The sequence below is a fragment of the Homarus americanus genome, unplaced genomic scaffold, assembly GCF_018991925.1.
Source record: "Homarus americanus isolate GMGI-L3 unplaced genomic scaffold, GMGI_Hamer_2.0 scaffold45698, whole genome shotgun sequence".
Taxonomy (NCBI): Eukaryota; Metazoa; Arthropoda; class Malacostraca; order Decapoda; family Nephropidae; genus Homarus; species Homarus americanus.
Window position 1 is genome coordinate 7,094,434 of NW_024735554.1, and position 24,750 is coordinate 7,119,183.

At 39.1% G+C, this 24,750-nt stretch overlaps 1 protein-coding gene across 1 annotated transcript in view; it reads right to left on the minus strand.

Moving 5' to 3' along the window:
• The window catches only part of LOC121871474 (uncharacterized PE-PGRS family protein PE_PGRS10-like), a 93,830-nt gene extending 85,036 nt beyond the window's left edge, over positions 1-8,794 (minus strand). Inside the window, exons 1-3 of the mRNA XM_042373822.1 lie at positions 8,647-8,794; positions 6,909-7,042; positions 2,254-2,410 (exon numbers count right to left, since the gene is read on the minus strand). Coding sequence (XP_042229756.1) covers positions 2,254-2,332 — 79 coding nt within the window. The 5' untranslated portion in view covers positions 2,333-2,410; positions 6,909-7,042; positions 8,647-8,794. The remainder of the gene's footprint in view (positions 1-2,253; positions 2,411-6,908; positions 7,043-8,646) is intronic.
• Between the last annotated feature and the right edge of the window lie 15,956 nt (positions 8,795-24,750).

Consider the following 24,750-nt stretch of genomic DNA (forward strand, 5'->3'; position numbering starts at 1 on the left):
TTCAACACTGGCACGTGGTCAGCTTCATATCATATATTCCTTTGCGTAATAAATTCCTAGACATTGTTCATAGGTGTAAATAAATGCACGAGACTGACGTTGGTGGTAGAAACACATGCAAACTCCACTAACTACACTCATATATCATTTTCGCAGTATTCCAAAACACGAGAGATTTTTTCGTCATTTCAAAATAGTTCCAGATAACATTTTCCTTCTTACTATCACTGTTTTTCTTCTCTCTAATTTCCTCAGATAATTTCTTTTCTTTTTTTACTTCTCTGTCTAATAACGTTTAAGATGTTTGTTTATTTTTTGTTCTGCTGAGTATGATGATGCTCTTAGGAATGCAAAATATACCAGAGTGACTTTGCTGACGAGAGTTTTATCAACCGGGGGAGCAACATGCGTTCGTCAACAACATCTTTTGACTCTCCAGACCACGTCATATGTTTCGTGGGGGAAATTTCGTCACAGGCAATTTATTCATGTGACTTTTGGAGCCTCCACTCAGACGCGGGCAGTCCTCCCCCTTCAGGACACAAACACTTTACACCGGTGAAAAGTTTTATTCAGTCTGGACTAAGACGTTGAGCTGTCGACGGGGACATGAGTGAGTTAGAGACAATTAGCGGAGCTGTTAAAGCCTCTCCAGCCAGGGACGTTGAAAAGGACACCCCAACAGAAGGACCCACTCGACTCGAGACGACGAAGGGGGACCTGAGGGAGGAGGGGGAGGAAGCGGAAGATGATGAGGAGGAGGACCAGTCTGTTTTCAGTGACAAGAAGGATGACACTTAACTGTTGAAGGGAAGAATAACAATGAGAACGGTTACGACTTGGTGTACTGCTGGGGAGGACGATAGAGAAGGTGACCTACACTTGGCGACTTGTTCTATGTTGGCAACGATGTACAAGGAGAGGAATGACTCCCCTTACAGTAGCGAGGATGATAAGGATGATGGGGATGAAGTGAGAAGACTCTGTACTCTGACGGCGAAGAAGACGAACTTGTAAATTGGCAATGAACGAGGCGACTTAATACAGTGACGATGGCGGTGAGATAAAATCCATTTCTTCAGTACAGTTACGAGGACATAAAATAAGCACTCAAAAAACAGTGATGGAGTAAAGGCGAGGAGCAGGAGGAAGATGAGGAAGAGGAGGAGCAGGAGGAAGATGAGGAAGAGGAGGAGGAGGAGGAGGAGGAGGAGGAGGAGGAGGAGGAGGGAAGAATAGATAAAGTATTAAAGGTGGACTTTCCTATGGTTAGAGGAGGAAAGACTTTAAACGGTGATAAGTAGAGAAGTGAGGAGGAAGGGGGAGGACACAACAAGAAAGAGAAGATGAGGAGAAAAAAGAAGTCTACTTGCAGCAAAGAATAAAAAGGAAGAGTAAACAACAAGGAAACGAAGAAAAGGAGAAGGAAGGAATTGCAGGAAAAAGAAGAGGGAGAATAGGATAATACATGAAGAGGAGTAGGGTATTATAAGGTATACATGAGGGGGAGGGGGAGGAAGAGAAGGGAATGGAGGGAAGTACTATAACAAGCGAAGAGAAGGTGGAGGAAGAGGAACAGGAGGACGAAGAAGAAGAAGAAGAAGAAGTAAAGGAGGAGGAGGACTCTTCATGTCAGTGTGGGGCCGTTAATAAAGGCTCACGACAGGAGACGCCGCCATAATGATAACAAAGTGGAGTTCTGGCTGACCACTGTGTATTGTGTATCTTGTGTCCCGTGTGTGTGTGTGTGTGTGTGTGTGTGTGTGTGTGTGTGTGTGTGTGTGTGTGTGTGTGTGTGTGTGTGTGTGTGTGTGTGTGTGTGTGTGTGTGTGTGTCAGTGAAAAATAGTAAACGTAACACTGGCGGGCAACGGAAAAGACAAACCTGAAAAAGTACCAAATCGACCCCCCTTACTTGAGAGTCGATTAATCCACACTGTAACGCTTGGAGGAGCACCACACGAGAAGGTGTCAATACTTTCGAGTTATCCCGATTGCATAACGAGGCAGACAAGAGCCAACGCCGGCAAAACGCTGCCGCCGCCCCTCCCGCACTACATGTAGCCCCCCCCACGTGTGCAACATCTGTGAACGACCCCCGCCTGTCCCGTATCGGCCTCTTTAGTCACCTCAGAACTCACCAACGTACGTGACATTCTTAATAACTCATACCAATGTATTATAGCTCGATTATCGTCATACTCGATTACGAGTGACGGCAAAGTAGTAGTAGCAGTGAAAAATCAGTACTTACATTCAACGTTGAGGTTGACGGCGTTGCTCTGGCCGTCACCCTCCAGGTTGCTGCCCACACAGGTGTACAAACCCCTCATGGACGCCGTCACGTTACGTAGCCGAAGCGTCGTGTTGCTCACCTGCGCTCCCCACTGAAGTCGTCGCAATGGCCGACCCTGGAGGAAAGAATCAAACACGGTGTCACTCAGGAGAATTTTGGTGCAGAGTATGTCTGTCCATAAAGGAAATCATACGATAAATGTTTAGTTTACATAAACTGTTTCATCAGTAAATACTAATAAACAGAAAAAACAATAATAACACTCCTCATTCCTTTTGAACCTCCCAGGAGACTGAAAAAAGTTCCTATAATAAACTTGAAAGTAAAAAAACAAACATATTTCTTCCAATTACCAATTTAACATGGTATTTCCTCTTAGTCTTGCTTATGAAATAAAAAAGAATGAATGTTTAACAGCTAAGCTGAGTTTTGATGAGGTAGATTTAACAACCAGACCACAGACAGGATGGATGATGTCATAAAGCCGAGTCACTGCAGAATATTTTATAAGTCTATTTATGTATGTTGGCATTAAAGTTCCTGTACCCGGATATTTAACAGGAGAATGTTTTTATAATGACAACAGGATGACGAGTATAATGACCCTATGATTAAACAGGATTATACACGGGTACTTTATTAATTGGTCCATGGGGTGAGAATAATGAAGGGTCTATAATTAAACAGGACTGTGGCAGGGCACTGTGGCAGCTGGTCCATGAGATGGGGAGAGTGGTGGCTCCATGATTAGATCTCAGTAGGTGGGAGAGGTGTAATAGGATAGTGGAGGACTAAGGAGACAAAACATCCAGGTGAGGGTTTATAATCTTTCTGGGGCGTTCACTAATAGGGTTATGGGTTTCAGAGAGACAGACAGGTGAGGTCAGCATTAAGAAGAGAGAGAGAGAGAGAGAGAGAGAGAGAGAGAGAGAGAGAGAGAGATAGAGAGAGAGAGAGAGAGAGAGAGAGAGAGAGAGAGAGAGAGAGAGAGAGAGAGAGAGAGAGAGAGAGAGAGAGAGAGAGAGAGAGAGAGAGAGAGAGAGAGAGAGATAAATGCATTTTTCTAGAACAGTATTACCACAAAAATAATAGTTTTCAAAAAAAATATTCCCTTGGAGGAAATTATATTAACCAAGACCACTTTTTTCTTTCTTTTTCTTTTCTTTTTTTTACGGAATAAAGATATTAATTTTGGGTAGTCATTTGGTTTGCAGAATAATGCATATGAGGGTGTCATTAAAGCCGTATTTATTTTTTCCATAAAACTGCGAGACCTCACGGCTGGTCATATGAGTCTGTGAGTTCGTTTGAGGTCAATTTATGCCGCGCCAGGTTGACTTGGAACCAGAGGGACTCAACTCACTCTGGCTGAAATTAATCTGGTGGTGGGTAGTGGACGTCAGGGGAGGGAGGGATGGAAGTAAAAGGGGAGGGAGGGACGGAGGGAGGGACGGAGGGAGGAAGGGAGAAGGGGAGGGAGGGAAGGAGGGAGGGAGGGGGCTAGCACCTTAGTACTCTGGTAGGGTTACATTCCCGTACCATAATGATAGACTCTCGTACTGTGGCGCTAACAATGGAAAAACAAAACTGTATATTGTTAAGATCATAAAGGTGGTGTGTTAAAGCCACTAGGAAGGGTCGTACTGTGACAGATTGTCTTTTACGTGAGGTCGTTGTAGCATAACCACTAGAGGTCGTTGTTCCCTAAACCACTATTGGAAGTCGTTGTACCTATATCATCTCAAGAGGTCGTTGTACAATATACTGAACCACCACTACTAGAGGTCGCTGTACACTGAACCACTACTACCACTAGAGGTCGTTATACCCTGAACTACCTCTACCCACCAGTATTAAAGGTCGTACTCTAATACCACCACACTGAAAATGAGTTTCGGTGAAATTAAGTGCCTCCCGGAAAATGAATATATAATTATGTAATTTGGAGGCCACATTAGACGGCTACACTTACTGACCTTCATTATGCATACTAAAAGGTCAACCTAGGTCAGCAGACTGCCAAAGTATAGTTTAAATTAACTACGTAACCGTGGAGGGGAGTTGGGGGAGAGGGTAAGCAATTATCGTTTCATTAACATTCAATTACGTTACATGGGGAATTGCCTTTGTTTATATTTGGTTGTAATTTTCTTAACTTTCTCTTTTCTACTCTCTCTCTCTCTCTCTCTCTCTCTCTCTCTCTCTCTCTACTTCTTTCCCTCCTTCATTACCCGAATTTCTTACCACTATCGCATCTAACATAAACAAAGCTTTATTATCTTTTAATATAATTTCCATGGAGATTTTAGGTTAGCTCCCCATCCCTAATATTTTCTCAGCTGCCAATTCGTTCTTAATCTCTCGAGACGCTTGTTATGGAACCGGGATAAGAAAAAAAAAACTTAGGATTTACTCGATGACAAAAAATAACTTCTCAGCGCGACGGGACCACATTTCTCGACCTAAGTATTGGGATCACATATTTCAAGTTGGGTAGGAAGCATTTATGGAAGCAGTATAATATGGAACCACTGTATGGGGTCACGCTATGAAACCTCATTATGGAACAATATTCGTGGAAACGCACTATGAAACCACACTATAGAATCCCCCTATGGAACCACATTATGGAACTACTTGATGGGACCACAGAAATGAACTAGATAATAAACTTTACATATTACCAAACACGAAAGGATAACTATGGCTTCGGAACTAAGATATGAAGCCACCTTCTTCCCTCATCAGTATTCCAAGACGAGCCTTAATCCACAGCCTCTCTTGAAGATTACGTATCTTCAGGACTGATGGAAATTCCTTTAAAAAGAGATGGCTCTGTCTTTCACAATCCCTCTTGGCATCAACGAATATTCTCCAAAGCCAACAAGACAGTTCATTCTAAAAGGAAATCTCTCTCTCTCTCTCTCTCTCTCTCTCTCTCTCTCTCTCTCTTGATATTATCATATTTCTAGGTCTAAAACGATAAATAAATATATTCTTTCAAAATATATTGTTTCACCTAACGACAAACAAAATATGTCTTGAAATATAACCAAAAAATCGTTCAAAATAGATAACAATCTGTTCTAAAATCGCCCTTTATCGTCACCAAACTACCTGGGGATTTTCACAAAACAATTGGCTTTCTCCTCTTGTGAACACTTTTGGAATCAACGCTCTTCCAAAGTCGCCACAATTAGTCAAAACAATGAAAATCGTCTCTTTAATCTCCCTACAGTTAACGTATCTCTAAATTAAAAATAAATTCTTCCAAAACAATTGATTATCTCTTACTTACTTTTCCTTTATTATAAGCCAAGTATCTTTCCCAAGTGTGATATTGCTCTCCTCTCGTGGGGAAGAGAGTAAGACCCTTTCTTCCTCAATTCACTTCATGTAAATCTAAGCTAAACTTACACGCTTCATCAACCGTACCGAACCGTCTCCCTCCTTCCTCACTTCCATCGTTCAGTAACCTCTCTCTCTCTCTCTCTCCTGTGTTACCATTATTTATTTGATCAGTTCCACATTGAAATTCAGTCCCTCATTCAAAACCTATCTGGTCTCTGAGAGTGTATTTTCAACTCAACTGACTGTCACCAACACACTGTTAGAATTCCGAAACTACAAAGAGCCTTCTCCTTCACTCTCTCTCTCTCTCTCTTCATTTACCCCGCCCCCCCCTCTCCCCCACCACACACACAACACTCGCATATACCCTTGCAACAGTCTGCTATCCTTACACATTGCTTCTAACTACGTAAAAGGTGTCAAGTGTGAAGAATACTGACGTCACCTTCTTTATATATGTCGAGGCTTGGGGCTAAAAAACTAGGCTGTTCGTTTCAACACTTACTGGATAGATAAGAGCAATATGTAAATAAAATAAGTAGGTTATTTAATAAAGTTATATAGGCAAGACAAAGAGGTCACTAAACCTACAAGTGACACCAGTCGTACACATGCAAGTGACACCAGTCGTACACATGCAAGTGACACCAGTCGTACACGTGCATCTTTAAGTGGTCGTAGAGTCACACTGTCCACACACATCCGCCTAACTTTGTTTCGCTAAAGCCAACCAGCAGTAATCCCACAGCTGAACTTTCTCAACTTTTCCCAATATTTGTCTGACAGAAATAAAAAAATCCAGCATGCATCCACTCCACACCCCCTACCCCTTCCTACCTCTCCATCCCTTTACGTGAAATCAGATATTTGCTCCACCAAGAACTATGTACTAAGGATTAATAAATTATTTATATATTACATCGAAGGTAATATATGCATCAGTAGCTGCAACTTGAACACAGTGGAATAAGTAATTTACTGCACCTGCAGATCTAATTTGAATGATGATATACAAGTAATGGACCAGAAGTGCATCAGGAAGCTTGAATAGGGGATTGACCACTTCAGCTTCTGGTTTAATATATGTGAGTGTAGATTAATAAACATATGTTAGCATTCTTTTGGTTATTAAATGGGATTTTTATAGGTAGGATGACACAGGGTAATACAGGCCAAGTGGGTCCAGGTATCAGGACAAGGGCCCACAGCCAGGTGACATAGGTCTGTGGACACAGTGGACACAGGTGATGTTGTAGACTTACATTATGGAACCAGGTAACGTTATAGACCCTGGGATTGGCCTTGAGGTGACAGGTGAAGGTGACGGAGCCTCCCTCACGTACCCCAGCCTCGCCACCGCCTCCGCCGCTGATGCTGATGGTTGCCACCGGCACGACTGTAAACAAACACACATCACATGATTTTTCAGCTGCTGAGGTAAGTGTTTTAGTGATTATATATATATATATATATATATATATATATATATATATATATATATATATATATATATATATATATATATATATATATATATATATATATATATATATTATGTGTTTAAGTTTGCAATGCTGCTAGATATTATATTTCCTGGTAGGAATTGCAAAAAAGAGCAGACTAACACTAGACATATTTACAAAATCCCTTTCATGGTATCCTGTGAATGAAATATTGCAAAATAAATTTTAAAATATCGACAATTTAATAAATAACGAACAATACTGAACTTGATATATTTATATATATTTTTACAAACAACAATTTCCATCTGACATAAGTGTTTATTCATTTAGCGAGTGACAAACAACTGCATTTGAGAATAATTATAATGTATGAAACTGAAAGAATAATAATAGCAAGGCAATATATTTTTGCTGGCATATTCTCTGGCTTATTTCTGTGCATAATTAAGTGCTCTCTGTTACTCTGATGCATCTGACTATTTTTATAAAAAGATTCCATTTATTGAAACAAACACAACACGTTTTCTTTTCCCACGGCGTTTTGATCTTGTGACTGTTAACTACTGCTGGTATTAATATCTTGGTGGTGAAGCCCAGGATATTTAAGACAATAGGCTGACGCAACAAAATGCTAAAATCGGACTAAAAATTATTATCAATATCATTATTATTTTTTTTATTACAAATAGCATTATAGTTTTTCTTCTTTTGGTATAGTACTTATCATTATATATAATTATTTTGATAACTATAAATCATCATTATCATTACTAGTATCAATATAATTACAAACATTATCTCAATTACCACTATTGATTTCAAAGTTAATATCAATAAAACTATTAATATCACCTTTATGAGTGTACTATAACCTAACCAATAGAATGTGTTTATAATGTAGCAGAATGTCCACTCCTCCTCGCTGTCTGGCTCACTGAAGAAATGTGTTTCTCTGAGTTGAAAAGAACATAAATTTTGGACACTGCGAGTAAATGGCTCTTGTAACTGGTACTTATTTGTGTTTGTGCCGCCTGTGAAGTGAGTTGGCTTAGTTGGTGGCGGTGGTGGTGGTCAGCTGGTGTTGTTGTTATGATTGTTTTTGTTGTGTTTTAATTGGGTCTTTTATTGGGGACTATTATTGTTTTGTTTGTGTGTCTGTGTGTGTGTGTTTGTTGTGATTATTTATTCTTCTTGTTTGTTGTTGTTGTTGTAAGAATAAAATAATTACATTTCTATTATCTGTAATATTTTTCTCTCTGTAAAAAAAAAAAAAATGCCGGCACATCATTGAATTCGCTACATCTTAATTCATACTATTGTTGTTCACTCTAGCACATGTTAAGTCATTGTTCATCCTGAGATATGTTACGTCACTGTTTATCCTAGGATCAGTTATATCGTTGTTCACGCTAACACATGTCATACCATTATTCAACCTGGGATTCACCACATCATTAATTATCCTAGGATATCGCATAACATTTGTTCATCCTGGAAGATTAAAGTTGTAAAAGTAAACGGCCGTGTCACTCACAGTGTACAGCGAGGGTGATCTGGTCGTGGAGGACGGAGCCGGGCAGGTTGGGGCTGAAGGCTTTACACACGAGCGGCACCCCATGGTCTCCGGGCTCAGGCGTCAGCTTCACTGTGCTCACACTCACGTTGCCAGCCACCGGTGTCTGACGGGGAAACAAAAGATACGAAGCACGTTATTTAGGAGTAATACAGAACCTTATTTATCTAAACAAAATCAACTTTGTTAATGGGAGTAAAGGAAAAAAAACGTAAATAAATTGAAGTTGATGAATATGAAAATAAAGGATAAAAATGAAAGTGAGTCCCACAGGCATGCCCACCCGTGAGGGACAGTGTGGATGCAGCACACCTGTATACTAAACCCTCGGTACACAGGGAGGCAGCATGGTCGGTACTGCACTCGACCGCATTCACTTCCCCAAGTTGTAAACTTTGGTACCCATTTACAGCTGGGTGAACTGGGAGTGCCCGGGAATCAAACCATCGACCATTGGTTCGTATAATTTATGTAACACCTAGAATCTTAATACATTTGTACAAGTGTGATAATAATAATAATAATAGTAATAATAATAATAATAATAATAATAATAATAATAATAAATCATAATAATAATAATAATAAAAATGGTATTCTAGAAAATAAAACACTAAGAAGATAAAAATATAAAAAAAGCAGTAGGTGGCAGTATAAACACAATATATCATGAAATAGAGCAAGGCGGCTTCTCTTTTGTGTGTGTGTGTGTGTGTGTGTGTGTGTGTGTGTGTGTGTGTGTGTGTGTGTGTGTGTGTGTGAGGTATATTTTGCAACACTTAAACTCAATAACAAAGCCATTCACATCCTGAGATAATCGTAATAAAAGTCAAAATATTTTTCCCTCTGGTAAGTGCCCAAATCTATATACTAAAAGTTATATAGATTGGACCCACATTTTCACACAATTTCGAAAATGGATTCATCATTAAACAACGCTTTAACAAATGTATCCATCAATATTCCTGCGGGTTCTGACAAGGCAACAAAGCGACCTGCCACGGAAATATTTGTCAGTCATTTGTCTAGCTCACAATGCATGAAAATTGGAATATGTTATTCTATATAGACGCCATTAGTAGATTGAAACATGCATTTGGAATACGGGCGAGTTGGTAAATACTTCAAACTTTAAGTGGATTATTATATGTATGAGTGTGTGTGTTGGGTGTTTGTGTGTGATGTGTGTGTGTGTGTGTGTGTGTGTGTGTGTGTGTGTGTGTGTGTGTGTGTGTGTGTGTGTGTGTGTGTGTGTGTGTGTGTGTGTGTGTGTGTGTGTGTGTGCGTGTGTGTGTGTGTGTGTGTGTGTGTGTGTGTGTGTGTGTGTGTGTGTGTGTTTCACGGACAACCTGTGATTAAGCCATAGAACGCCACTGACTCTTGCCACGATGAACAAATAAATGAGAGTATTATTCATGAACTGGTCAATCATCTTAATGAGTTCTGTCATACAATGCCCGGTCTTGAATTTCTACTGTCGACTGACTTTAGCCCAAGAGAAGGGAGAAAGTGGTGACGTCTTTGACAAGTTACAGTCGCGATGCTGGACACCTGAGAATCTGCTCTTTAACCCTTTCACAGCGGGAGGTTACCCTAAGATGAATAAAATGGCAAGTGCGTGACACGCGGTGAAAGGGTTAAATGTCCAACAAGAGGAAATGATAAGTAACTTCAAAGGTTGTAATAGAGTGTTTTGTTGTTGCTTTATGTCATCATCATCATCATCATCATCATCATCATTATTATTATTATTATTATTATTATTATTATTATTATTATTATTGTTATTATTATTATTGTTATAAATATTACACATTATTGTTGTTTCTATGTTTACACTATATACTGGTAACTGATGCTAAATAAGTTAGCTTCGAAGGCTGGTGTCATAGATAAAAAAGGGCTTCATTTTTATGAGTTATTAATTAATAGGTACAGCCTGGAGCATCGGACGTATAGTAGAAAAGATTAACTATATTCTTGTCAACGCTTCCTGGAAGACCAAAGAAATTGCAGGAATTTTATAATTGATGATTTTTTTCCCTTATTGATCGTGGACTTGTTATTACCACCCTCGGGCTGCTGCACTTCTCCTCCGGGAAAAATCACTAAATTTTATTCCAAGAAATGACGTAATAAGAGACTATAGAATTTGATTCGAGTTCTGTGTTGGGTGCTGGAAACCACAACTTGATATGTAGTGCTCGGTAATACTGAGAATCCCATTGAAATTGGAGGCGCCCTTAAGTGGAACTCCCTGCAAGAAGCTGAAAAATAAAATAGTGAGTCTCTCAGTTCGGGCTGGCTGGGTGGGAGTGACGCTGAATAAACAGAAAGGTGTCTCCATCCATAAGGGCGCGTCTGAGAGGTGACGAGATTATTAATGCGAGCTGACTGTTCGATTGATGGACTTTTCTTTACCCCCAATGATGATTAATACGTCCGGTCCTTTAACACTGAGAGTAGACTTATATGACTAATACTTCAAATTAACGAAGGTTCTCGGCTGGTGTGAGAGGTATAAGAAGTGAGCAACAAATAGTGAAGGTGTTCCCTCAATTATAGAGAGGTCAGCACTGCGGAGATACTATTGGATGGAGGGATTGTTCTCCTACGAGTCAATAATGGAAGGTTCAGGACTTAGAGGTGGACGTGACTCATGGTTAAGAGGTTTACCTGCTGTGCATTTCTCTTCACCTAAATGAAAAAAAATAAGCGCAGTTTATTCTCGTCCGTAAAGAGACTGTGACTTAACAAGACTGTAACAACGTCAGTGAACTGGTTGTAACAATGAGCGAAGAAGATATGTATAATGTATAATATGTACAGTATAACCCAAGTTCCCAAGACAGATAATATCAACAGAGTTGGAGAAAGAGTGGAAGATGTTGAGTGATAAGGACACGAGAAGAGGAAAGGAGATTACTGTATGTTAGGAAAATGAAAGTGGTGGCAACTCAAAGATAGATAATCCGTCATCAAAGACAAGACTACAAGGAAAGAAGACAGAAGAGCATAAAACAAACGAGAAAGAGGATCTGGGGGGCTGACCAGGACAAGCCAGTCAGAGAGCTTCTACACCCGAGGATAGACGAGTGTGGTGTGGCAGCTTAAACAGAGACACTTCACATCAAGGAAGGTTTATAAATTTGTTAAGTTGCTCAAGAATTTAGAGAATGTTTTTGAGGGAAACTAATATAAAGTTGCGGCCCCTTGCTTCTCAAGTTTCTTGAAGTAACAGCAAAAGATTGGCAGCATTTCTGCTGTTATTGCATTCAGGCGTGCGGTCGTGTGCCCCTCAAAAGTAGAACCTAGTGTCAGGTTAAAGCAGTGTGTTGGAAACGCCATGAAAAATAATATACATCTTCACCTTGATGACCCATACGTTTTTTTTTAATTTGTATTTGATAAACTTTTTTTCAAGTTTACAGATAATGCTAAGATATTCGTTCTAATAATATGTGTGAAGAGCCGGCATGGTGCAGGAAATACATAAACAAGAGATATGAATGTGTGTGTGTGCGTGTGTCGTTGTCTACATTGCGCCTACTGTTCTTTTTTTCCTTGGCTAGGAATTACAGGTCCCAACGAATTATTATTTTTCTTCTATTTTTCTGTCGTCGCCTGTATTAGTAGAATCATTGCACGTTTGATTTACAAAATATTCTTTTTCAATTCCGTTTTTTATGTTTCGTTTTGCTTAAATTTGTATTCTGAGTTGGCTAAAAGGTAAAATATATCTAGCTTTTAATTCTGACATTCAAACATGCAATCAATTTTTGTTTCTAGCGAGTGTGTGTGTGTGTGTTTGTGTGTGTGTGTGTGTGTGTGTGTGTGTGTGTGTGTGTGTGTGTGATCTCGCGAGCACGGCCACACCTTTAAGTCACGTCAACATAAAAATGATCATTCGTCGTAACTTCAACAATGCATACAAAGTTTATTCTAAATTATTCTTTAAGTTCTGTTTATCCTCCTAATTACAGGGTATAACATTTAACGAGAAGGAGACAAGTGTTTTATGACCTTCTAATACTAAACCAAAAGAATACAAAAATCAGTGTTTTTATTTCCTGTTTTGACGCTCAGTGTACAATACAAGTGTGATGTTTTTTTTTTCTTGCATATGCGAACTGTCTATCTGTCTGTGTGTCTGTCTGTCTACTAGCCTGTCTCTCTTTGTTTCATTCTGCCTCTTTCTATCTCTGTCTCTTTTGTAAATGTCTGTTTATTTTTTCTTTCTGTCTGGGTCAATCTTCGTTCTGTGTTGTCTTCTTTGTCTTTCAGTCTCTCTCTCTTCTCCTCTCCTGTCTCATTTCTTGTCCTATGCCCCCAGAAGAGGTCCTACCAGCTCTCTCTCCCTTATATAACCAACCCACTTTAACACGCTTCCCTCAGTAATGGGTTCACCTTATACACACTCTCTCTCTACCCTCCTGTCAACAATTTACATTAAACACGTTCCTGAGAGTACCACCCAGTACAAACGTCGTAAAGAGTACAGGTCTTGGAGAGTACCAGTGCCACTATACACGTCTTGGAGAGTACCAGTGCCACTATACACGTCTTGGAGAGTACCAGTGCCACTATACACGTCTTGGAGAGTACCAGTGCCACTATACACGTCTTGGAGAGTATCAGTGCCACTATACACGTCTTGGAGAGTACTAGTGCCATTATACACGTCTTGGAGAGTACCAGTGCCACTATACAGGTCTTGGAGAGTACCAGTGCCACTATACACGTTTTGGAGAGTACCAGTGCCACTATACACGTCTTGGAGAGTACCAGTGCCATTATACACGTCTTGGAGAGTACCAGTGCCACTATGCACGTCTTGGAGAGTACCAGTGCCACTATACACGTCTTGGAGAGTACCAGTGCCACTATACACGTTTTGGAGAGTACCAGTGCCACTATACACGTCTTAAATATTACTAGTACCACAATACATGTAGTAAAGAGTATCAGTGCCACTAAATGTTTCAGACGGTAACGGTGCCAATAAATAGGCTGATTTGTATATGACTTCCGCACAGAACGAGTTTTTAGGTGAAAATTCCATTCCCTGTGAGTCATTAAGTGACATGGCCCTTCAAGAGACTCACTCCACACATCGCACTTCACCCAACCCCCTCTCCTCTTACAAGATATAATCCCACTCCAACAAACTCTCACAACACCACTCTGCATGGCCCTCTCATCACTTCTTCCCCCCACCTCCCTAAGTAACAATCCCACTCCATATTGATTCCAGAAATCCCACTCCACACACAACACTCCATCCAAAGATCACCAATACTCACCTCTACTCCACAACCACAAATACCACTCATTCAGTCCACATATCAGCTCCTCCTAATCTTCTCCACTCCATACACAACTCATCCCCACTCCACACCCTCACAACCCCCCCCCTCCCCCTCCTCACTCGACTCTTCCCTTCGCCCACTCAAACTCAGCCGTGTCGTCGATAGCGGAGTATGACCAAGCATAAGGAAGATGACTAACACACACACAGTCAGCCTCATAAAACGTGCCTTCTCCAAAATGAGGAAAAGATGATGGTTGTGTGCATAGTGTAGTATAGCAGATACATCGCCAAGTGCCAGTAAGTATTTGTACATGTAAACGTATTTGTAACTGTATACCTGAATGTGTACTCCTCACCTTGTTCCTATATCTACACTTGTACACGTGCACCTGCATCAATACCTGTACCTGGGAATATATTTATCTATATACCTCTCCTTATACCAGTACCTGAACCTGTGTTTATAACTATACCTGGACAATCATTAGTACCTTTAACTTATACCTACAAATGCACCTGAACTTATACCTGTGCACCTTTACCTTATACTTGTACCTCTTACTGGACCTGCACATGACCCTACCACCAGGCAGCAAACCAAATTAACACTGGTAAGTAAAACAAATCAGTCGACAGAGGTAAGGCAACTTGCTCCAGAGACCATAAGCCAGACAAAGGAATCTGTCAAAGGCCCAGTAAAGATAGACTATCCAGCTCTGAGCCAGCGACCAAGGGCAACCTAGAGAGGGGGATGAGAGAGAGAGAGAGAGAGAGAGAGAGAGGGAGACGGAACCAGAGAGAGAGAGAGGGGGAGAGAGAGAGAGAGAGAGAGATTGAAATTTCGGGGCGCATTTACACACTCACATTCAAACACATGAATGAATAGCAAGTATTTACACACACACACAATAATAATAATAACAGAAATATAAATCTCACAAATATTTCTCCATTTCTTTATTATTTTGTTGACACACAGGACGCCAGCGATGGTCTCCTCATCAAACGAACCCGGGGCTTACTGTGCGATATTATCCTCCCATTCTCTCTCTTTCGTTGTAGCCTCAGCTGATACTCTTCCTTGATATTCCTCCTCAAAAAATAACAACGTCTGATGACGACTGTGTTCACTCAATAAAAAAAGATATTCCTGAAACGTGGACAAGCTTTACTGGTAAGTTTTTTTTTTTACTTGTTGATGCCATTTATTTATTATTTTCAATTTTTGGGGCTGTAAATATTTTCTTTTCGAGGTATTTAGTTTATGGTATTTGGCATTTTTTGCAGGACTCCTTTTTGTATTTTTGGTGGTAATTTCCTTTTAGTGTTAACCTTTAACTGTATAATTTTTATCCATGTTTTAAATTATTATTGATATTTTTATGTAAACTAATATTTTTGTTTCTTCTACAAGCGTTTTGACTATTTAAATATTTTTTATCATGGAAAATTTATCTTCCCATTCCTTTTCATGTCAATACTATCAAAGTTTACATCCAAACTTTTGCTACCCACACAAAAAATTAGGAGAAACGATGTGATGTTTTAGGAGGACATGGTAAGTGACAACAGGAGGACAACAGGAGACAACAGGAGACAACAACAGAGACAACAGGAGACAACAGGACTGGAAGACCAAGATGCTTGCAGGACAAGGCTGCCAACAGTAGACAAAATGAGACAACAGAACTGTGAAGATAAGGCCAGGAGAAGACAGAAGACACCCGCCCCCCGATGGTTAAAGTCCCCATACAGAGTAAACAAAGTTCGGCTCCACTCTCCTGACAAAGCATCAGAGAGTCAGCCAGCGTCTACAGCTCTTGTTTAAGGTTCTCTAAGATGCCCTTCTTCTTTCTCCAACCGATTATTATTTTTTTTTTTTTTTCGGTTAGGTTCTGTGTTGTGGTTTTTAGCTTGACTGAAAACAGGGAAAATAGGTCTCGAACTATTATTTTTAGTTTCTATAAGGTCACTTCGGTTACCTATTAAAGTTGACTCTCAGTCGTAATTAGCCAAATCTTGCTGCTAAATCAAATGCTAATGAACCCCAATTTTAGAAGGCTAGGGTTTAAAGGTCGGTCATAAAAGACCAGGCCTATTGGAGATTTAAATGCTTAATATTACAGGAGAAATATTCTTACGCTACTGGTGAAATCACATCATCCAGATATCTTCAGTACGCAGCTTAAACGTTGATGCTGTTACTGATACGATCGATACCAACAGGTCCAACTGGCTTTGTGTAGTTCGTATGATATTGTATCGTATTCTTTGTTGCATCGATTTGTACATCGCTGCAGTTTAATTGCACTAATTTCGTTGCAATGCGCATATCGTTCTAATATCATGTAAATGATGTGCAGTGTATTTCGTAGAATTGCTAATTGTTTCCACTGTACTGTGCCATGCACTGTACTGTTGCATTGTACCGGCGTTTGTGTTGTGTTGCATTTTGACGTTGAATTGAGTAGCCTTTATTTCGCCGTATTGCATTTCTTAGAATTTCATTATTTTTCATTGCATCGCATTGTTTTTATCGCAATGCATTGCATAGGAATCACATTTTAGTGAATTGAAATGCATTATTGCCTTTAAAACACCACACGTTGGACTTGTTTTGAACTGTGAACCGGTCGAGAACTCGAGGGAGAGAACTTTCATCTCTAACCACTCACAAAATTTATCCCCATAGCAAACAAAGTAAAGTCACCTGTTTGCAGTCCTTTACTCAACCTACTGTTTGCCGCTGAGTTGAGGCGCATAGTAGTTCCTCGTCCACAGACGTTTCATATTTAAACAGCAGATTAGATATTCCTTGAGTCTAAAGTCTAGATTTACTACTTTATTTGGTCTACGTCGCTTTTGCCGTCACCAGAGTGAGTAGCAATAAGTGACAAGTGAAACAACAGATTTATATAGTCGTATTAAAAATCACGAGTTTCACTTTTGTTATTTCAGGCGTAATCAAGTAGGGAGTAGGGTGTGGACAGGAAGGTTATGGGTTAGATTATACTAGGTTAGGCTACGAATAATGTTAAGGCTACGTCAAGTATGGTTAAAATACGTTAGTTAATTTTGGCAGGTTAGCGTAGGATTGGTTGCTAAGTTTGCTTAGGTTAGGCTAGGAGCAATATGGATTAGATCACATTCTGGTTAGAGTTGGTCTGGTTTCGATTTGGTTTCGGCATGGAGGATTCCGGAGTCCTTAATCGAGACACTTCCAAGCAAACTTTGAAGCTCTTATAAAATAAATCAGTCAGTACAGTCATTCAGGCAGTATCGACAATTTGGTGATCCGATATAATAGAAAACGAGGATAACCCCCAGACGCGTTCATGTATCGGTTAGGTAGGATGGGGTAGTTTCATATTATTTCGACGCCTGGGATCTCGATACTTTTGGATTGGCTGTAAATGACTTCATCTTATAATTAAATTTTCTTATCCGAATCAAACCCCAGAGATTAACAAGCGCATTAAAATAAGCATTGAATTCATTGTTTTTCGACTATCTTGACCATAAGCTTGGCGCTATAGTCAACATGCTGCTACCTTCATACACCACTAAATTAGATGATGATGGCATAAAGTATGAACACTTGCGACATGAGGTTCTGGAAGAGAAGGCAAGAATGGGCACTAGACATGAGCTGTACTCGACTAATGGCGGCTGAAAGGCTGGCGAGCACAACTATTGCCCGCTTCTCTTCCTCGCTTCCACACAATTTGCGACCGAGTACTCTAATGTGGCCCTGTGCCCGAGTGCCAATTTTCTTAAGGGCACTTACTCCTTGGTTTATAGAATTATTTGAAGGGAAAATGTATTGCAGATACTTTTTATCCCAATTCCCCTTTATTTCGGTGATAAAACTTTATATATTCAATGAAAATTAATGCTGAAATTACTGAGTTACTGGACACTTAAACCAGAAACGTAAATTCATTAGTGTGTGTGTGTAAGGACCCAAATACGGCAACATTTTCTCTTAACGGGATACGGAGACAGATCTGTCTTTACGTCACTTTGCTGCATGAGATAGAAGGAGGGTAAAAGAGCTGGATACTCTCACTGACGCTGCTGTAACTAGATGTTGCAATTTTAAACGCTGTAATTATCTCCCCACTTTAAGCTCCCGGAGAGAATGGAGATAAAATATTAACACCGGTGTGTTAATATTCTGTAACCAACACTGTACTTATACGCTGTAACTAGATGCCAACTGGATGTAAGATGTCATTAACTCACGGCAGCTTGTCTGGATTTTTCTCTTCTGGTTCACGTAAACATGGATACTTAACCTTCTGGCATCATAGACACAGGTAAAGTGAGTCTCACCTGAACATGCTGCACTTTTATAAACATCATATGCTGGTGACGTAAACTTTTACTCAACTTAACTAAAAATATGTATATTCTAGGTTATTAGAAGATTAAACTCATGCTAAGCTTTAGTTAGCTAGCTGATTAGTTAGTTTAGGTTAGGTTAGGATAGAATACAATAAGCTACACTGATAGAAACAAATGAAAGAAGTACTAAGATGACAAAACTCAAGAGAAGTCTCTGGAAATGTACAGGAAAAGACAAATGAGATAATTAATAGGGAGGACACAGAAATAGTAATGGGCAAAGTTGAGGGTTTCAGGGCCAGAGGAAGGCAGAGACTGGGATGGATGAATAAATTAAAAAACTGGGTCCTCAGAGAGATACAAGCAAAAACCTAGGAGGATTCGTAAAATAGCCCGGAGAACGTTTAGAGGGAGGATCAGGTCGCCAACCTCATGGACAATGGATGGATTGATTGAGGTGAGGTTAGGTTAGGTTAGGCGGTGTTGGGTTGGCCGTTTTCAGACATTCTTATTTCACGCCTTCCGCGCAGTCAAATACACCTCACATTTCTCCAATAACGCATCAGAGTATTCAACATTTCTTTAAACGTCTTGGTGCTAATTTTTCAACCTCTGGAATGTTTGGTGATACTGAAGGGGAAAGAAGCGAACTCAGTCACGATTCAGCTCTGAGTCAGTACCACACCTTACTTCAAACAATCCTACATCAATGGACACCTTAACCATACCCGCCTTATCAACATTCTTCATTTTAATAGACATTTCATACAGAGGTAGACGACCAGAAATAATAATATATTAAAAGCTAGACTTCCGCAATTTCAGAGAGGAAATGGCACTTCTGAAGAAAGGCGAAAGAAAGTGAAAGGTACCACGATGTTGTGAAAGCACAAGATGTACGGGTCTTGATTAACCTTTTTAAACTCTGGGTCCGTTCAGGTTCTTGTTAGTAGGTCGATGCTGTGTGTCGGAGAGTGGTCTAGGTGTCACCGCTGACATACACAAAATTTCATCCACACTTAGTACCGTAATCTAAATTTATGTTTCTTTTATTACGTACAACGCCATAACCTAACCATTTACAATAGGAATCAAAGTATTAATTGCTATACTACTACTACTACAACTAATAATAATAATAATAATAATAATGATAATGATAATGATAATGATAATGATAATGATAATAATAATAATAATAATAATACAATACAATAACAACAATAAAATAATAATAATAATAAATATGATACTATTCATATACATCAATTTCTTCCACTTCCAGAGAGTCTCGTAAGATGAACGAAAGTTTGAAATAAAGATCATCAGCAATCAAGAAACGCACCGACGCACTTGACCAAATATATCCAATCTTTACCCACACGCACCATCTCTTCACTGCTGGAGGAGCACCAACCTCGTCGTCAGCCACATTTGATAAAGGATAAGCAACAAATCCTGTTAATTCCCACTTTGGCTGGGTGAGTTTACGACACAGCCTCCAAGACGAATCTGTCTCTTGAACGTTAGAAGAGAGAAAAGTTGGAAACATATATCTCTTATAGCGAGGCAGTGACTCCTACACAGCGATTGAATTTAAAGTCTTCGATAGCCTGGTTGTAGCCTGAAGCTTTATGAAGTTTGTGTATATCTCTGCGCCTGGATGCATTTTCCAATCAGCATGACATGGGACACTTCAGTTTAGGAGGAACAGTAGGAAAGTAAAAGAGGGTATGGGAGGTAAGAATCTAGAGAATGGATAAGGATGACTAGCCTGAAGGAGGAAGAAATGCTCGGAGAAGGTAAGATGGGATTAACACATGGTGGGAAGGACGGAGGAAGGAGGAGCAACCTGAAGAAGGAGAACTGCCTGAAGAAGAATCTGGGTGAATAAAACACGATAGGGAAGGAATGAAAGAGGAAGAAAGGATGGCTAAAAGGAGGCAAGGTATAAGAAAAGGGACGAAGAAGGTGGAGGGAAGACGCCTGATTGAGGCCGATAGGATTAATAAAAGTTTATGGAGAGATTCAACGGTGCTGGCTCTCAAGGATGTAGTAAACTGCACTCATACCAGTCCAGAGACTTATTGCTGGCTGAAGTGTGATGGTGCTAGGGTGCGGGTGGAGGATGAGAGAGAGAGAGAGAGAGAGAGAGAGAGAGAGAGAGAGAGAGAGAGAGAGAGAGAGAGAGAGAGAGAGGTAAGAAAAAGTTGAATTAACAGAAAGATGACTGAGTGTGGCGAGCAAAAAGGAGAAAGGAGAGAAAGGAGGTGAGGTAAGGGAGAGGGGGGGAGGATTAGGGTGAAATGGAAGGAATACAGAAATAAGAGGCGAGGGAAGAGAGTGATAAGAGGGGAATGACGGAGGATGAGGGATATGTGGGAGTAAAATGGCGAAAATTTCGAGATGAGAAGATGAGTTATTAAAAGAAAGAGATGACAAAGTGGAGCTGGAAAGAACTGGGGAGAAAATGAAAGATATTCAGAAAGAGAGAATTCAAAGGGTAAGGAAAGATAGGCAAGGTGGGATAGAAAAACAAAACAAAGAGAGGGAGATGAGAGAGATGCTGACACTAAAATAGGAAATTGAAGGAGGAAGATACAGGAGAAAAATACATAATAGGGTAATATTTTTTGGGTGGGGACGTGGAGAGGTAGTTTGTCACGGTCACAAGATGATGGTGTTTTTTCTTCATACTGTATATGATACGTGACGATTTTATTCTTTTCGTCTAACTCTCATGAGCATCTCCTTATTTTGAGACATTAGTTTGTTAGTATTAGTACCGCAAATCTTAATCAGAAAATACACATTTACAACAACACGAATAATAATAATAATAATAATAATTATACCATCATCATCATCATCATCATCATCATCATCTTACCCCAACACGAAAAAGAATCAGGAGAAATATAATTGTATCTCATCCCCTCGAGAGACTTAACGCTGCCATCCATATTGTATCTCTCTCCCTCTTAGCCTCTCACACAAGACTTCACAGTATCACCCTCCCCCCACCCTATCTCGAGATACGTAGGTCATAACACAATGGATCACAATTCAGCTTTTATTGCCAACTACAAAACGCCGAGATTTCCGTTCTAGGCGATTCTTGCGGGCCATTAAATAAGCAAAAGTAAAATCCACTCTTATGCGGAACGATGTAAATTTGATTTCGGTCAACTTGTTGATCATGGCTTCCCACTACCGCCCCTTTTCACTATTTGTTATGCTTAAGGAAGCGGGTTATTTAGATAAGAAGAAGAAGTTACGTAGGTTATTCAAACTACAATGTCCTAAAGTTTTAAATACGACGATTTATTCCTTTATGATGAAAAATATACTTAGGAAGTTAATTTAGTGTTTTATAGATTGATTACATGCAAAATTTCAGTACAAAAGTAATCCTGTTTGTTTAAATTCACTTACACTCAAAAACCTGTATCATAAAATCCTGTAACTTAAAACCCACTCAATTCCCTTTTAAAAATTTCCTTCCCCAACTACTAAGATAAATAAAATCTTCGTAAAAAATCCCGGAAACTTTTAACCTCTTAAAATAATATCCCAGACCTTGACTTACGAGTGATGTGTATTGCAAGACAGACAAAGAATTCTAAAAGTTTCCCGATAAAACGTTATGAATGCCTCGGAAATTCAGATCTTGCGTTTACCATACAGGATTTTCTTGAGCTCTATACACTAATTTGTTTCTCCCAATATATTTTTTTAGGATAGCGGGGGGGAACTGAGGAGTCTAGGGGAATTTTTTTCAGCTTCACCTCGAACTCAAATTCCCTTTAACATATTTATACCTTATATATAGCAACGATATGTATAATTGAAATGTATGGTAGTGAAATGAGACATCCTTTTGCTACATAAATGCGATGAGAGAACATGCAGATAATAATGAATGAAATTGAGGACAAGAAGAGAAGTCAGACACTGGTAATGATGAAATTAAATGAAAACTAAATACCAGAATATGATCAAAGATGTGATAAATGGTAAAGATGAGAAGTAAGTCTTGTAATACGAATGACTGCAAAACACTGACCAGGTCACTTCCGCCACTTGCACTCTACTTCAACATCTGCCAAGAATCCTTGACTATATCTCGCTACTGTCCTCATTGACTTAACTAGATAATGAAGAAGACATAATGGAAATTTAGCAAAGCAGATAATATACCGGAGGTCCCTGGAGATAGACGATTGGGATCTGCTGAGTTGAACACCACCACTACCAACAATATTACCACCATCATTACCACCACCAATACTACTATTGTTCCACCAATTACCACCACTACTATTACCCCCACCACCACCACCACTATTACCACCACCAACACCTCGTCTCTATACTCTTAAAGGCGGAGCTTCAGTCTACACGGTTGACCAACTTAGAGGATTATAACATTTCTTCTTGACAAATAATAGGCCAAATTAATCCTAGAAGGAGACCTGGAGGCAGTGTCAATGTAATCCCGCAACCTCTCCTTGATAGATTTTGGGTTAGTTTTTAAGTAAGCAGTAGCAGGTTAGGTTAGGTGAGGTTAGGGTTAGTTATAATACGATTAGGGTTGTGTTTATGTGTCAGGTTAGGTTTTCGTTTAGTCGGTAGCCTATATTAGGTTAGATTAGGTTTGTAAGGTTGTTAGGTTTAATAGTTTAGGTATGTTCCAATTGAGGGTCTTGTAGTGGAAGTCAAAGTGAGCCCATAATGTATTCTATCTGAGGGGAACGTTAGTTGAAATTGGCTTTCTTCTCAGGGAAATTAGCAAAGTGAAGCCGTATTTATCATCCACCAAGAGAGATAATATTGCATTGGTAACTAGACAAAAAATAAGACACAGCAGACTAGTATTTTCTCAATAAATAGAACCTAAGAACTTTTAACATAATGTGACATACTGTGAGTGTATGCTTGTGTATTTGCTACCGGGAGATAGTGAGAATGTCCGTATATTGGCGTGCATATTGAGCTATGCGATATTTATAAGTGTATTTCCGTATGTAGAGAGAGAGAGAGGAGAGAGAGAGAGAGTAAAAAATACATAAATATGGATACATTATTGGGGTGATAATCACCTTGGCCAATGATTCTTCTCATTTCCGATATACTAATTTAAATTTTACTCGCATCATCTGTCAGCTGGCACATGGGTCACCAGAGGGTACTTGGCCCGACACCGTTCCCTACATACATAAAAACATGCCCACCTCTTTCTCTCCTTCATCAACTGTGCGTTTAATTGGTCGCTACGTTTTGGATATTAATTATTCCACTCCACTTCGTAGATTTTTTATTCAGAGGAATTAAAACATTAATATCCGCATAGTAAAAACCTTTCAATAATTGTAAAATGATTTTAGTGAAATATTTGTTTTTCCTGACGTTCACAGTCAGCCGACAGAAAATAAAAAAGGAGGACAGGCAGTAAAATATTTCTGATAAATGGAACTGTGAATCCTGGAATTAAATTTCACATTTGCAAAAATGTCTAAAATATTTTTTATGTTGCTGAACACTTTGTTATCTTCATTCCTCTAATTTGGATTCTTCTTGATTATATTTGCTTGTTTGTATGTTTGTCTCATCGTGCAATTATATACTACTTCAGACCACTGACATTCTAGATTCTATGATACTCTGGGTTCATTCCTGGCCTCCCACTCTGTCATATTAATGCCCAGGATTAAACTAACCTTACTAGGTGTAAGGGCTGACAGTAGCCTGTCACACTGTCATGTCGAAACCCTATTCGAGGAACTGCCTCAATCTTGAAGTGGTTATATGATATACGAATGAAATTCCTCATATTTCAATTGTGTTTTAAGTATATATCTCACATATTACTAAATATCTGGTGTGAGAACACAAAATTGATGTCGGAGAAAGCGAAAGTATTATTATTTACAGGGCTATGATGATTAATATTATCATTATTATTATTAGTGTCTTTAATATAACATTTATAATATATATATATATATATATATATATATATATATATATATATATATATATATATATATATATATATATATATATATATATATATATATATATATATATATGCAAGTAAATCACTGTAGGTGCAAGTGTGATTCAGTATGTTGAAGAATCACAAGGAAAATATTTAGCTTAAGCGCTTGTATCAGGTGAGTACAGACTGTACTCAAATTCTGTATGTGATTTGCACGAAAGCGCTGGAATTTCTGTGTTTTTCTTTTTTCCTTGTGGTTATATATATATATATATATATATATATATATATATATATATATATATATATATATATATATATATATATATATATATATATATATATGTAGCTATTTACTGGTGTGTGTCTCATAAGCACAATATATATAACTAGTCTTCCATAACCT